This window comes from Emydura macquarii, unplaced genomic scaffold (assembly GCF_026122565.2).
Source record: "Emydura macquarii macquarii isolate MOO-44397 ecotype Brisbane River unplaced genomic scaffold, CSIRO-AGI_Emac_v2 contig_2948, whole genome shotgun sequence".
NCBI lineage: Eukaryota > Metazoa > Chordata > Testudines > Chelidae > Emydura > Emydura macquarii.
Genome location: NW_027133085.1, coordinates 943,126 through 958,262, shown reverse-complemented (window position 1 = coordinate 958,262; position 15,137 = coordinate 943,126). Strand labels below are relative to the sequence as shown.

General features: G+C 45.1%; 1 protein-coding gene across 1 annotated transcript in view; it reads left to right on the top strand.

The window, feature by feature from the left end:
• Positions 1–15,137, top strand: part of ELP2 (elongator acetyltransferase complex subunit 2) — a 106,231-nt gene that overhangs the window by 59,472 nt on the left and 31,622 nt on the right. Inside the window, exons 13-14 of the mRNA XM_067569913.1 lie at positions 8,724–8,912; positions 11,095–11,164. Of these exons, the coding sequence (XP_067426014.1) occupies positions 8,724–8,912; positions 11,095–11,164 (259 nt within the window). The remainder of the gene's footprint in view (positions 1–8,723; positions 8,913–11,094; positions 11,165–15,137) is intronic.

The following is a 15,137-nucleotide window of genomic DNA, read 5'->3' as shown; positions in this document are numbered from 1 at the left end:
GCTAGTGGATCAGAGAAAATTGGTGGCAATGACCTTGTTGCACGATGCTTTTCGATGCAGCTGACTCTGCTGCCAGATCCATGGCTTCAGTAGTGGCCATGCACAGGAGTTCCTGCAGGAGCCCAGAAGACGGCACCCAGGAAGTCCAACAGACTGTGCAGGACCTGCCCTTTGGTGGATCCTTGCTCTTTTCAGAGCAGACTGGCACTAAGTTCCATGGATTAAAAGACTCAAGGACAACCCTAAAGTCCTTCTGATTTTACACCTCAGCTCCTTCCAGGAAGCACTTCAGGCCTCGACTACCCCTCCAGTATTCTGCTCCAGCTGTCCAATAGGATCTGCAGAGAAATAAGAGTAGATGTTATAGGTGTAGGCTGCCTCCTCCTCCTCCTAACTCTGTATCAATGCTTGCCACACCTAGACATCTAGAAAGTTCTAAGCAGGTGTTCTGATCGGAAGCTCGAGGATGCTGTACCAGTTCCCAGGCTGCCAGACCCTGTTTTTCCTTTGTTTGAGGAAATGGGAAAACATTTTACAGAGCTTGATCCCTTATCACCACAGACTATTGTGTATTGAGCACTGTAGAAGTGGGAATGGGAAACACCCTCCAGTTTATTTCTATCCCTGTCCTGCTTCAAGGACCCTCTCACAAAGTACTTCTGGTCCAGGAGGTTCAATCTCACCTTCAAGTGAGAGCCAGAGGTGGTGCCAAAGAATTTAGTATGCAAGGTTTTCTACTCCCATTATTTCCCTAATCCCAAAAGCCAAGGGAGGTCTCAGACCTATTTTAGACAAGTGTCAGCTCAACAGCTATCTCAAAAAGATAGTTTTTCATGATCATCCTGCCATCCATTATTCCCTTTTGGGGTCCTGGAGACTGGTATGTTGCCCTCGATTTAAGAAATACCTACTTTCATGTATTGGTATACCAAGGGCATAGATGTTCCTCAGGTTCGTAGTAAAGCATTCATGTTACCAGTTCATGGTTCTTCTGTTCTCCTTGTCTGCATCTCCTCAGATGTTCACAAAATGTGTGGCCACGGTGGCAGCATTCCTCAGGAGATTAAGAGTGCTGGTCTACCCGTACCTGGACAACTGATTAGTCAAGGACTGGTCCAAAGCTCAGGTTATATCCAGCATTCAACTAATTCAGTCAGCCTTCAAGGTCTACTGATCGATGCAAACAAGTCTATCCTTTGCTCTGTACAGAGGATAGAGTTCATATGGGCTGTGTTGGACTCTATCCAGGCTAGAGCATTCCTCCCAGAGTCGAGATTCCAGTCTATTCGATCTGTCATGACAGACCTCAAGATTCATGCAATTTCAACATCCCAAAACTGTATAAAGTTCTCAGGGCACATGGCCTCATGCACATATATAGTACAACATGTGTGGCTGCACCTCAGACCCCTCCAGATGTGGCTGGCCTCAGTGTACGTGCCAAGTCATCTTAATCTAGACACTGTGCTCACGGTATCTTTACAGGTTCCAATTTCACTGAATTGGTGGTTGAATCCTCTCAATATTCAAACGTTCTCTTCCTCCATCCTTAACTGTCAGTCACTCTGGTGTCAGATGTGTCAGCTGTAAGGTGGGGAGCTCACCTAGGACCCCTCCGAATTCAGGGTTTTTGGCCCTCGAGGAAGCTAGCTCTTCATATCAATGTCAGAGAGCCCTGGGCAGCTCATCGTGCCTGTCAGGTCTACATGCCGCATATCAGGTAAAAAATCTGTTTGTTTTTACAGACAACACTGAAGCAATGTCTTGTCCCAAGAAGCAGGGAGGAGCTCTCTCTTCCCTTCTTTGTCAGGAAGCAGTTCACATGTGGGAATTCTCCATAGCCCATTCTATCAACCTCGAGGCCTCTTTTCGTTCCAGGGGTACACAGTGAGCTAACAGACCACCTGAGCATATCGTTTTCCAGTCACCATGAGTGGTCTCTTCGTGCAGATATAGCCTTCTCCAGCAGTGGGGGACTCCCCAAATAGATTTATTTGAAAACAGATACAATAGAAAATGTCACCAGTTCTGCTTCCTGCAAGGCCACACTCCCGTTGTACCTGGACTTGATCTCTCAGGACCATGGTTGGCTCCTCCACCTGAACCTGCAGTCCCTTCATTTAATGGCCTGAAAGCTCCTTGGTTAAATCCCAAAGAGCAGGCTTGCTCAGAGCAAGTTTGCCAGGTCTTACTAGGTGGCTCTGGTGGAGGATTTCTGCTACTTACCTGGGCTTGTCAAACTGAAGTCTTGCAGATGCATTCGTCCATCCAACTACTTGACTATCTGCTGCACCTGAAACAGCAAGGCTTAGCAGTTTCCTCTATCAAGGTTCATCTGGCAGCAATATCAGCTTTCCATCCTCGTGTGGATAACTGTTCTGTTTTTTCTAATGATATGACAATTAGATTCCTTAAAGGATTGGAAAGATCATGCCCTCAATAAGGGAGCCTGTTCTCCCTTAGGACTTGAACTTGGTTTTGATTAAACTTATGGGACCACTATTTGAGCCTTTAGCAATGTTCTCCTTGCTACACCTTTGTGGAAAGTGCTTTTCCTAATTGCTATCACTTCTGCAAGAAGGGTCGCCGAACTGCACACCTTCACGTCCAATCCACCATACACAGTCTTCTTTTAAAGATAAGATTTACTCACACCCTCATCAGAGTTGTCTGTCTGTTAGTGCCAGATTTTTGTATCAATCAATCAATTTACTTTTATTTTTTAGTACCCAAAACCCCATGCAAATTTAGGACAAGCAATGGCTGCACACGTTAGACAAGCACTGGCATTCTACATAGACGAGGTCAGACTGTTTCGGCAGTCCACCCAAGTGTTTGTGGCTATAGTGAACAGATTGAAAGGTCATTCAGTATCCTCAGATAATTTCATTTTGGATAACTTCTTTTATCTGTGTTTGTTATGACTGAGCAAATGTTTCACTCATCAGAGAAGCTGACTGCTCACGCCACAAGATTTCAAGCATCCTTAATGGAATTCCTAGTGCTGATCCCTATCCTGAACATTTGTGAAGCAGTAACCTCGTTGTCAGTGCACACTTTCTCCTCCTATTACGCCATCACTCAGTACTCTAGAGTTGATACCAAATTTGGTCAAGTTATACTTCAGTCTGTGTGTATGTGAACTCCAATCCTTCCACCTGTTTTAGTGCTTAGAAGTCACCAAAAGTGGAATGTCCATGTGTAATTACTCAAAGACCAAAAATCCTAACCTTTCATTACTGTTGTTTCTCAAGATGTGTTGCACATGTCTCTTTCATGACCTGTCCACCTACTCCACTACATCAGAGTTTCTGGAAAGAAAGGAAGAAAGAAAGAAAAAAGGGAGGAAGGGTTGACTGAAGGAAACATTTCTGGTGACTGTGCAGGGCACTTGCAAACCAAAAGCGGAATGCACATATGCAATACATCTCAAAGACCAGCAGTCATGAAGGGTTAGTAAGTTTTTTTTGTTCAAGCCAAAATTAAATTCTTCTTCAATGCTTGCTCATGTCAATTCCATTCTAGGTGTGTGCACCTCAGTGCACGGTTACCAGAATTTTTTTCCCTTTAGCAGTACCTGTAGGGCCAGCTCCGGTGCCCCCTGGAGTCCCGCCTGCATGCCATGGCATAATAGACACTACCGGCCCTACACCCCCCCCCCAGTTCCTTCTTTCCGCCTGTAACAGTTGCTGGAACTATTCTGCTTGCTTTGCAAGTGCTCCTTCAGTACCTTAGTAGCTATTAGATAGTTTGTTGTTTTTTGTTCTTTGTTAGTTAAGTAGTTGTTAATAGTTGATAGTTAAGTTAGGAAAGTCCCTGCTGGGACTTTCACCTAGGAGCGGGGCATGCCTCTGGGTTTCAAGCCCTGCATCTCCTGCAGCAAGCCGTTCCCTCTTACTGACCTCCATGACAGTTGTCTAAAATGCCGGGGGAAGCTCACAGAAAGGAGAAGTGCAAGATCTGTAAGGCTTTTAGACCGTGGACCCAAAAGGAGAGGGAAATTTGCCTGAAAGCCTTGCTGATGGCGACAGCACTAAGACCAGCCTCCGAACTGGCATGATCCACCTTGGTGCACAGTATGGCGTCAGGGCAAAGCACCCAGTTGGCACCAGCCCCCCTGCAGCACTGGACATCTTCCTCTTCCCCATCAAGGAAGAAGCAGAGAAAGCAGTGTGTGGAGAAAGGCTTCTTCCCCACACTGGGAAAGTCCGGAGAAGCGGAACCCGTTCCGAACCAGCCAGCTGAGGGTCAGCAGGAGAGGGGATTGCTGCCCAGAAGTGTGACCCTGATAAGAGAGCTACCCCCGACTCCAGAGAGCGGAAGGAGGCTTCTTCAGCTTATGGTAACATCGACGCCGGAGGCATTCCAGGCGGCGTGGAGCTTGATGGCCCTGCCTTTGCTGCCTTTTCCTAGGTCCCCAGTACCGTCGAGAGAGAAGGCTCTGGTCTCCAGGGGGAAGCCCACAATGGGTCCCCTGCAATGGCTGCACTGCTCCCCTGAACAGAGGTGCCTGTCCCCGAGAGCCAGGTCACCATGCAGGGAGTCAGTGTCGCAGCACCAGTTCCCGAGAGGGCGCTCCTGATCCCTGTCCCTGGTGCGTTCCTCAACGATGGAACATCACCATCAGAGACAATTGCTGGCTGCCTTGCATCACCGATTGCGGTCTCCTGGTCTGAAAGAAGGCACCGATCCCACTCATCCTCACACAGGCATTCTCCGGAGGGGAGTCGGCACTGCTCTTGCTCCCCATCACCGAGGAATTTGCCCATACCAGCACGGCACAGAACCTGGTCACCAGAGAGGGAGCCATCACCTAAAGGGGGCAGATGCTGCTACAAATCTTTGGTCCCAAGGCACCGATCTTCAGCGTGGCACCAGTCCACTCATCCTCGGAGCATGGATCTTCAGCATCCCGGTGTCGATTGGGCAAGCAGCACCACCGGTCATCTTCCTTGCGCTCCCTAACACCGAGGTGGCGGTCATCAGAGTGCCATGGTGCTTCAGGGTCGGGGCACTGGTCCTCCACCCCGCGGCACCGCACTGAAAGGGAGCCAGCTGCTGCCCCCCCATGGTCGTCCGGCAGCAAGTCCACTTCTTCAAGGGAGGACAGGCAGCCTGCTTACTTGATCGGGGCACCGCCATTCCCAAAAGACACAGGAGCAAGTTTCCTGCTCTGCAGCTCCTGGTTGGCCTCAGGGCCAGTGACCAGCGCAGTGATTTGTATTGGGGACCCTATGAGATCCCAGTGGTCCCAGGCCCTCTATCATACAGGTCCTCTGGCATATAGTCAGCGCCAGTGGCCCTGGAGGGGGCACACGAGTCAGCTTCAGAGGAGGACTCGGACCCACAGGAGAGGATGTCAGCAGGTCCCCATCAGCAGGAGGGGATGCCACTGCCCCCCATGCTAGCTCAGTCCTCATTGTCTTCCCCGAATGAGGTGGTCACGTCAGGGCCATCTGTGCCCCTGGACAATTTTAGGGCCCACCAGGAGCTCCTTAAGGGGGTGGCCTCGAATTTAGGTTTGGAGGCAGAGGACCTTAAGGAGGCATCGAACAGCCACTTTGATGTGCTAGCAATGGCAGCGCTGGCCCTGTTGCCCTGTCTGTACATGAAGGGTGCTCAAGGTAGTGAAGGCTCTATGGCAGACACCATCGTCCATGGCCCCAGTGTCAAAAAGGGCAGAGAAAAAGTACTATGTTCCCACCAAAGGTTTTGAATATCTGTTCACGCACCCCTCCCCGGTTCCCTGGTGGTGGCGGCCGCCAACAAGCGCGGTAGGCAGGGACAGCCTAGCTCGACTCTCAAAAACAAGGACAACAAAAAACTGGACCTATTTGTGAGGAAAATTTATTCAAAAGCAAGCTTGCAATATTGCTTTGCAAATCAGCAGACCCTCCTGGGCAGGTACAACTACAATCTTTGGGACTCCCACAGGCATTTTTGGGAGACCCTGCCCCGGGAGCAGGCACTGGACTTTGTCATCATCCTTGAGGAGGGTAGAACAGCCCTTCAGACAACTTCTGATGTGGCGGACTCACCCATGAGGGCCATGGCCTTGGCGATTTGCATGTGTTGGTGCTCATGGTTTCAGTCTTCAGGGCTGTCACAGGAGGTGCAGCAGTCCATTCAGGACCTCCTTTTTGACGGGTCTGCCCTTTTCTCAGACCAGACTGACACCAAGCTGCACGGTCTGAAGGATTGTAGGGCCATGCTGCGTTCCTTGAGCCTTTATACGCCCCAGGCCTCGAGGCATCAGTTCCACTCTCAGCAGCAGCCACAGAGATATCAGCCTTCTTGTTTTGCCCCCTATAGATGAAGGGACAGAGATAGAGGGTCTAGGAGGCATTGGATCACTGTGGGTTCCCCCCCAGATCTCCAGCCGGAACTTTCCAGGCACTCGAACGGCCAGCGCCAATCCTTTTGTAGGGGCACCTGAGGACGGAGTTCCAGTCTCCAGGCAGGATCTTTCCTCTCTCTCCCCCTCCCCCCTTCCCTTGGAGTAGCCTCAGTGGCACAATCTCCTCTCCCAGGACCAAGTCGCTTACTGTATCTGGATCTAGAGTCCCTGTATCTGACGGCGTGGAGACTCTATTGCTGAACCTGGAGGAACAGGCCTGTTCATCGCAGGTCGGCAAATTCTGCTGTGGAAAGCCTTCCACTTGTGCTGCATACCTGGCCAAGTAGAAACAATTCACGTGCTGGGCAATATCCCATGGTATTTCGCCCAAGTGGTCATTGATCCAGGCTATTCTGGAATACTTATTGCACTTAAAGCTGCAAGGCCTAGCTTCGGCCTCATTTAAGGTTCACCTGGCGGCCATCTCGGTCTTTCATCCTCTGCTAGATGGGAAATCGTTTTTTCCCCATCCCATGATGGTTAGGTTCCTGAAAGGGATAGAGAGGCGCTACCCTCGGATTCGAGACCTAGAACCTCCTTGGGATTTAAACCTAGTTCTGTCTTGGCTCACGGGCCCCCCTTCGAGCCTTTGGCTTTCTGTCCATTACTGTTGCTCTCCTGGAAGGTTTCCTTCCTGGTAGTGATTACCTTAGCGAGAAGAGTCTCTGAGATTAGGGAACTTACCTCAGAGCCGCCATACACAAAATTCTATAAGGACAAGGTCTAGTTGCAGCCTCATCCTGCTTTCTTTCCCAAGGTGGCGTCTCAGTTTTATTGTAACCAGCATATATTTCTTCCTGTGTTCTTTCCCAAGCCGCATGGCTCAGAGGAAGAACGGAGGTGGCACGCACGCTTGACGTTAGGCAGGCGTTAGCTTTCTACATTGAATGCACTAGGTTGTTCTGGAAAACTACGCAACTCTTTGTTGCAGTGGCGGATGGGATGAAAGGCTTACCTATCTTCACCCAGCACATTTCCTCCTGGATAACTTCCTGCATCAAGTTTTGTTACGAGCAGGTACAGGTGCCTCTACCAGGTATCGTCACAGCCCACTTCACCAGAGCACAAGCTTCCTCAGCAGCCTTTCTGGTGCAGGTACTGGTGCAGGACATTTATAGAGCTGCCACCTGGTCATCAGTGCACACCTTCACGTCCCACTATGCCACTGTCCAGCAGGCACGGGATGACGCCGGCTTTGGCAGAGCAGTGCTGCAGGCAGCTCATCTGGGCCCACCTCTAAAGTATTGCTTGTGAGTCACCTAAAATAGAATTGACATGAGCAAGCACTTGAAGAAGACGGTTACTTACCTTGTAACTGTTGTTCTTCAAGATGTATTGCTCATGACCATTCTATGACCTGCCCCCCATCCCTGTTGTCGGTGTTGACGGCATGAAGGAACTGAGGGAGCATAGGGCTGGCAGCTCCTGTTGTACTGTGGCATGCGTGCAGGACTCCAGGGGGTGCCGGAGCTGACCGTACGGGTACTGCTAAAGGAAAAAATTCCGGTAACCGTGCACGGAGGCGCGTACACACCTGGAATGGAATGGACATGAGTAACACATCTCAAAGAAGAACAGTTACAAGGTGAGTAACTGTCTTTTTTTTTTTTTTTTTTTTTTGGACTTCTCAATTTGTTTGGTGTAGAGAGTTTGTCAGGTCTGAGGTGAGTTGTTCGCAAAGAATGGGATCCTTTGCTTTGGAGCATCTGTGTCAACATATGAGAGATACTCTTTTGGTTTTTTAAAATTAAATCTGGGTTTAAAAAAAAAAAGGTGAGGTATAAAGATAAGCAGCACAAATAAATTATATCCTTTTAAATATTACATGCAGCTAATTCATCTTTGTTTTATGTATGCTTATCTAGATTAAACTTTTTTCCCCATTTTCTTGAATCTTCTTTCAAAGCTTAATGCTTCGAGAGGATAATATAACACATGATCCTTCTGTCACCCCTCCTAACTAACCTAGGCCTGATTCTGCAAGTGCACATGTGTGCAGCTTTATTACCATGAGTAGTCCTACTCAAGGTAGTAAAGTTAAGCTTGTGCATGAGTTTTTGCAGGATGGGGGCCCTAATGCTCTGAGTTAGTTGTTGGGAGAGTTGTTCAGCTGAAGAATGGTAATCTTAAGTGTTTTATCCCTTGTGTGGTGAACTGATGGGGGGGAGGGGAGGAAGAGGGTGTTGTTTTAAGAGTATGAGCAGAAAATTAACTTAACCTTAACACGGTATTTAGGGTAGCTTAATTTGACTTAAGTTAACTTAAGTTATCTGTTGTTGAATTTAACTAGCTGATGATTTGACTACTCTGGTTGTTATTTACTTAGGTAACTTGGCATGAAATTGCAAGGCCTCAAGTACATGGATATGACATGCATTGTCTAGCAATGACTGGCCAATTTCAGTTTGTATCTGGAGCAGATGAAAAGGTGCTTCGAGTTTTTACTGCCCCCAAGAATTTTGTGGAAAACTTCAGTAACATCAGTGGTATTTCGATGGAGAAACTATGTTCCAGTGTAAGTATTTAGCAAACAAACATGCCTTTGATAAAATGGCTCGTGGGAGAGAGAGAATGATCACTGCAGTATAACTATTGAGATTAAAATTTATGTAAAGTCAAAATGGTTTTAAAAAAAATCTTGAAACCACAGTCCTTAGACATTTCTCTCTTTCCATTCTGTTCATTCACATGTGCGTGTACTTAAGTCACATGTGCCTTCTCTATTGTTTTATCAAATTGTCTGGGTAGAATGAGGAAAATAATTGGTTGCTGAGGGTTCTATATATGTAGTAAAGGTCAGCACATGTAAACTACTCTTAATAAACAATTTAAAACAAATCTTGTGAATAGGGTCCCATGAATGTAAGGGCATAATAGCATCGTCTAGACATAGTTACTATTGTGTGCTATTATTTGTTCTTTAATTGTGTTTTTGAAACAATCCAGGGCTCCCAGAAGCTGTATTAGATACTGCATATAAATATTATATCCTTACTCATCCATGTCTCATTTTTTTTCTTGCCTTGTCTTGTCTTCAGACTGTCTTCTGAGGTTTTTAAGTCCCAGTTTTCCAGGCTATAGCTTTACTTCCTTATCCACAGAGAGACATGACCACAGCACCTGCATCCTAAAAAAGCTTCACTAGCTTCCCTGTTCATTTTAAGATCCAATTCAAGTCCATTCTCTTCTCTTACAACTTGCTTAGTCTTAATAGATCTTGTCTCTCAGGTTCCTTCCTGCTCTCTTATCTGCTCATCTGGCAGCCCAGGCCAGATAACATCCTATAACATATTTTCTGCACTGCAGGCTCATGAGCTCTCTGCTGCAGCTACTGCCAACTGGAATGATCTTCTTGTGTCCAGACTTATTAGACTTTCCATTTCATGTTAAATATCAACTGAAAAAAATCTCTTCTCCCATGACTACCCATGTTATTTCTCACTGTTTATCTCTTTAACTCCGTAAAGCATTTTGTGGTCATTTGTGTTCATGACACTACACAAAATATTTTACTGAATGCTGCAGACAGATACTTGGTGTGAATTTCCACATAGTTCTCCCTTTGTATTCCAGAATTCTTTACAGGCCTTGTCTGCACAGGAAAGTTTTACCAGTTGCACTGGTATATAGTTATAATCTGTAGATGATATAGTTTTATCAGAATAACACCCCCCCCCCCCAATCTGGACACACTTATTCTCATATAAAAGTGGCATTTTTTTATTTCATTTAAACCCCATCCTAATCACATAAGGCACTCTTATACCAAAATAACCAAATAGGTTATGCCCAGAATAATTGTATTGCTTTTAAATTCATAATTTTATACTGAAAAAACTTTAAACAAGGCCTTAAAGACTGTCATTTGTATTCTGAGTTTCTGATGTGGCTTTGTGATGTAGTTAAATATTGTTTATCAGCTAAGGTGTTGCCACAAAATCAGTTAACCCAATCCTGCAAAATACCTTTGTCTCAGTGAATTTGCACAGAGGTGTTGCGTATGAATGTAGTCACCAGCAGATACTGATCTCTCATGTCCCTATCCACCCAGAAAAATGCCCCAATCTGACTTCCTGCTTCTAACTTTGGCTTTCTCCCAGGACTTCCCTTCTCTTGACATATATCTGATGCAAACTGCCACTCAGCTACCAGGATCTTCTCTCTTTCTATCCTGCCATGTGCCCAAAGCAAAAGTGCCCCTTAGGTACCGGAAGCCTTTTTGAAAATACCAGATATATATTCTCACCTCCTTTCCTCTCAGAAAAATCCTTCCTTGTACCCAGACCTCAAAACACCCAGTTCTTGGCTTCCTGAAAACTGCACTGTTTCAGAGTTAAGTATTCACTTTATAAAGGCGACACACACACACACTTGAATAAGTGAAGTTACATCAGAATACCTCTACTAAAATGATTGAAGATGCATGCTTCATTTCAAACTTAGAGAAATGAGCGAAGTTCACCATATGCAGTTTGAAAGAGGGACTGAAGCACAGCAAGGCTTTCAAAGTCTGGCAGAGTAGGTGCTCAAGCATTCACTTCCCTGGTGAATTCTGAATGATTCAGAATCTTCTTCTACAATATGGCACTTTTTTTCTTCCCTCCAGTGAAATCTGGCCCTTGATTTTAAAGTACCCCTAAAGTATACTAATTTCTGCATGAAAAATTGTGCATAATGTTGTTACTATTTTTGCCTAGGAAGATGTTGACCTTCCAGAAGGTGCGACTGTACCTGCTCTGGGTTTGTCCAATAAAGCTGTCTTTCAGGGTAAGACTATTGTGAAATAGTGATGAAGACACTTCAGAGTTGTTTGTAAATTTATATCATTACTTGTCTTAAGTGTATGTTCTGATGACTTGACTACCATACAGTTGCCTAATGTTTAAGATCACCTGGAACTATTGTTAGGTGGTGATCTCTCCTTTCCCTGTCATCAGAGGCTGGCTTAGGAATTTTTAATACTGAAGTATGAGAATGAGGGTCTTGATACAGGAAGGTTTGGACAAAGAGATGAGTTTTGCATTTAGCTCTCAATATGGTGGAGTTAGTGGTCAGTGTTATTTCATCAGGCAAGTGAGTTCTGTAGTCCCGATAAAACTCCTATAAACATTAACCTCCTGCAGACACTAGTCTCCTGCCTGGCCAGCTAGTCCATTGTTTCAGTAGAGCATTGTTATAATGGTGGGATGGGGGAAGCGAGTGTCTCAAGTGACTAGGTTCAATTTCATGAAGGGCTTTGAAAATCAGGACAGAGACCTATGTCTGCACTTGGTGCTCCATCGAGAGCCACTGCAGAAAATAACAGGGTGGTGTGTTCCCAGGGACTTGTGTTGCTGAGTTTGTGGGATTTTTTTTAATCAGCTGTAGCTTTCTTATTGCATGGGACGTCATTTGTAGATCTAGACAATTGCAATAGCTGAGTCTGGATATTACAAAAATGTGGAACTTTGTGACCAAATCTGAGTCTGGCAGCACTGTGCTCAGTATTCTGGCAAGCAGTAGATGAAACTACCCTTGTGGCTAAAGCACTGAATTGGGTCTTAAGAAAATTACTTTATTCCTGCTTTTGGTACAGACTTCCTGTGTGACCTTTTGACAAGCTGCTTAATATAGCAGTGGTCCAGCTTCCCCATCTGTAATAAACCGAGATAATCATATTTCCCTTCCTAAGGGGGAATTGTCAGGAATAGTGAGTGACATTTGTAAGGAACACTGATAATGTGGTGATGAGCTCCTTAAACAGATAATAATTAAAATAAAGAGAAGGTGCTTCATTCTAGATCCTGGTCTGAGACCTTTGGGTTGTGCTTCCAAACTCTGGAGGTAGCTCAGATGTTATCCTGGGGCTCATGGACTTGGCCATCCCCCTTCTCCCCTCAAGCCAAATACGGGTGCCTCTTTAGGTCTAAAAAAGCCTAGATGCCTCCTGATCCTGTCCTTACTATGGAGAATATAGAGTAGAGTTATAATGAAGTCTTGAGGGACAGGTTCTATTGCCCTTAGTTCTCGGAGGTGTGAGATCTTCTTCAGAATAGTTTGATATTGCTCATTGTCTAATGAGTTTGGAAAAGGGATGAAGAGAGTAAGATTCCAGATAGGATCCATGCTGCACTCTCCTGTACTGACCTGTCTGAAGTCAGCTGGAACCAGGTGTTTGAGAATGGGATATCCTGCTATTTCTGACTCCCCCATATTTCTGATTGGAGCAGGCGTGGTTGCACTCATGCCAGTTGTTTGGACTGCAAGGAGGGATTTGACCCATTCCCTGATCTGTGCTGCTTTCTGATGTTCTGGGTTCGGGTCTTATCCCTTGAATAAGAGTCATCCCTGGAGTGCTACTTCTGTTGTGGGAAGGAGCAAGTGGAGCTTCTGCCCTCATAGGATGACTTACATTCGCTTCCCTATCCAGCAAAATTCTAAGAGGACTGCTTTAGCTTACCTATGTTGCTAGCCACTATCTTAATCAAGTTTCTCCCTGAAAAGATTCCACCTAAGAACTTTGATGTACACAGAGTTTGATTCCAGTTATCATCCATTGTCCAGCACTTATGCCAGAGTTGGTGCCTGGCCACAAAATTTTCAGGTTGGAAAACATGAAATGCAGGACAGACGTTTTAGTTTCTGCCCTAGCTACAGTTTCTCTAAAATACCTCTGAACGTTGTTAGACTTTGCAGAAACTTTATTTGCATTTTCCAATCACACTCAGCCATTGACAATTTTCTATTTCACCTGTGGAAATAATTGATGATGCAAAACACCACACTTTGGTTAGCTCTCTGCCCTAAGATATTCATGAAGGTATTGATGATAACAGTCTGGCTGAGGAGTCTAAAGTTGTTCGTAGATGACAAAATCATTAGGGCATTGCCACCAGGGCCTCTTAGAGGAAGAGGCTCACCTAGTCTCCATAAGGGTGATCCACATAAAGGTGGCATTTAAAAAAATAAAATAAAATAAAAAAGGGCAATGTGTTGAAGCCATCAGCATATTAAACACAGAATGGTTCCCGAACCAAGAAATTTTCCAGCTAATATCCAAGAAGTTAGGCCACCCCGAAGAGTAACAATTTGCATCCAGTCAAAACATTAAGGTAAACCGCTTCATCAGGGAAGCAGACCAGGGATCTTTAGAAACAGATTCTCTAACTTGGGGGGTCTAGGCTTCTCCCCTAGGAAGAAGGGTTAAAAAGATTTAGACAGGAAGTGGTCATTCTTTTCACTCCAAGTTGGCTAAGATGGCTGTAATACCTTGATCTAGTGGAGCTATCAGAGGCTTTTGTTCTCTCTCCTGTGGGCAATATATCTCTATCACAGGGGCTGCTCCTATATACCAGGTTAACTGCAACTGAGCTTGATTATTGAGTGGCACATGTTAAACTAGATAGGGTGGTACTTTACAGTAAAATGCTTAGCCTAACACTGGCCTTCTAACCTCTCAGCCTACACAGGAATTTGGACAAAATTCTTCTAGGGGGTGTCAATATAAAAATATCAGTCCAAAGAATCCAGGCATTCCTGCTCTTCTGGAATTCTCATAAAACAGCCTAGAATTGGGGCCTAATACTGCCCATTATCCGCATCTCACACCTGTGTTTAACAATGCTCATTCACTACAGGCTCATCCAACTCTCTGATAGATCACAGATGTTATTGAGGCTCCAAGCTAATAGGTAGTCTGTCTTTCCAAGTTGAAATCTGCTCTTAAGACATGTTTCCTGGTTACAATCACTTCAGCAAGAGTCTTCTCCAAAACCACTGATCTTACAAGACATGGGAAAAGTAGGTTTTTTTTACATCAAAATAATTCATAACTGACATTAACTCTTTTTCTTCCATAACCCAAAGCCTCAGCAAATGAAAGCGAGTGTGGCACAGATGTGTTAGATATGATTAAATAACAGTTAAAATATACCTTTGTGGAATTGTTCAGTTCAGGAAAAGATCTTTATATATTCCCTTGCACCCTAAATGTCTGGGAACTGAGAGCAGCCAATCCCTGCATGCACTAGGTAGAACAAGTGTTCTGTCCATTGAAGTATTTTCACATGCAAATAAACTAATTACAGAAAGGTTCAGAGCCCATTCAATACATTCCAAAGCAGTATGATTGGCAGAAAGGGCACTAGTTGGTATAGAGGAAATCTGTAACACCACCAACTAGTCATCCATAAACACATTCAGCAGTTTGGTAAATCACTATAGGCTTGACTTTTATTACTCTGCTGAAGCATCTTTACCATGAAGGTGCTCCAGAGTCCTTGTCTGAAAATAGATAAGTGATGGTGATTTTGGAGAAGAGGGAACCTTTCTCTTCTATTCTCCTTCATTCTTTGTCCCTGCTTGTATTTTTTTCTTAGTGCTTGCTGTATGCTAGATATGTTCTCTGGAGGAGAAATCAACATCCAGAATTAAAATGTATTACTTGATAGCTTCGTTTCTGAGACTAACCTCTCCCCAAGTCTGCCCCATCTGATAAATTCTTTGGGTATCTTATCCATGGCCTCTTCAGGGTTAGATTAACAGTTACATTTTAATTTACTAATTTACTTTAACTATAAGCCCCTACTGTATTTAAGTGCTGAGCACCGAGCAGCACATGTTGAAATTCATGGGCAGTGCAGGTTTTTGGCACCTTTGAAAATTAACCCCTTAGTTAGGTGCCTAAATATATATTTATGAGCCTAACTTTAGGTACCAGTTTTTAAAATCTTGGCCTTCGTGTTTCCAAACATCTTTGATA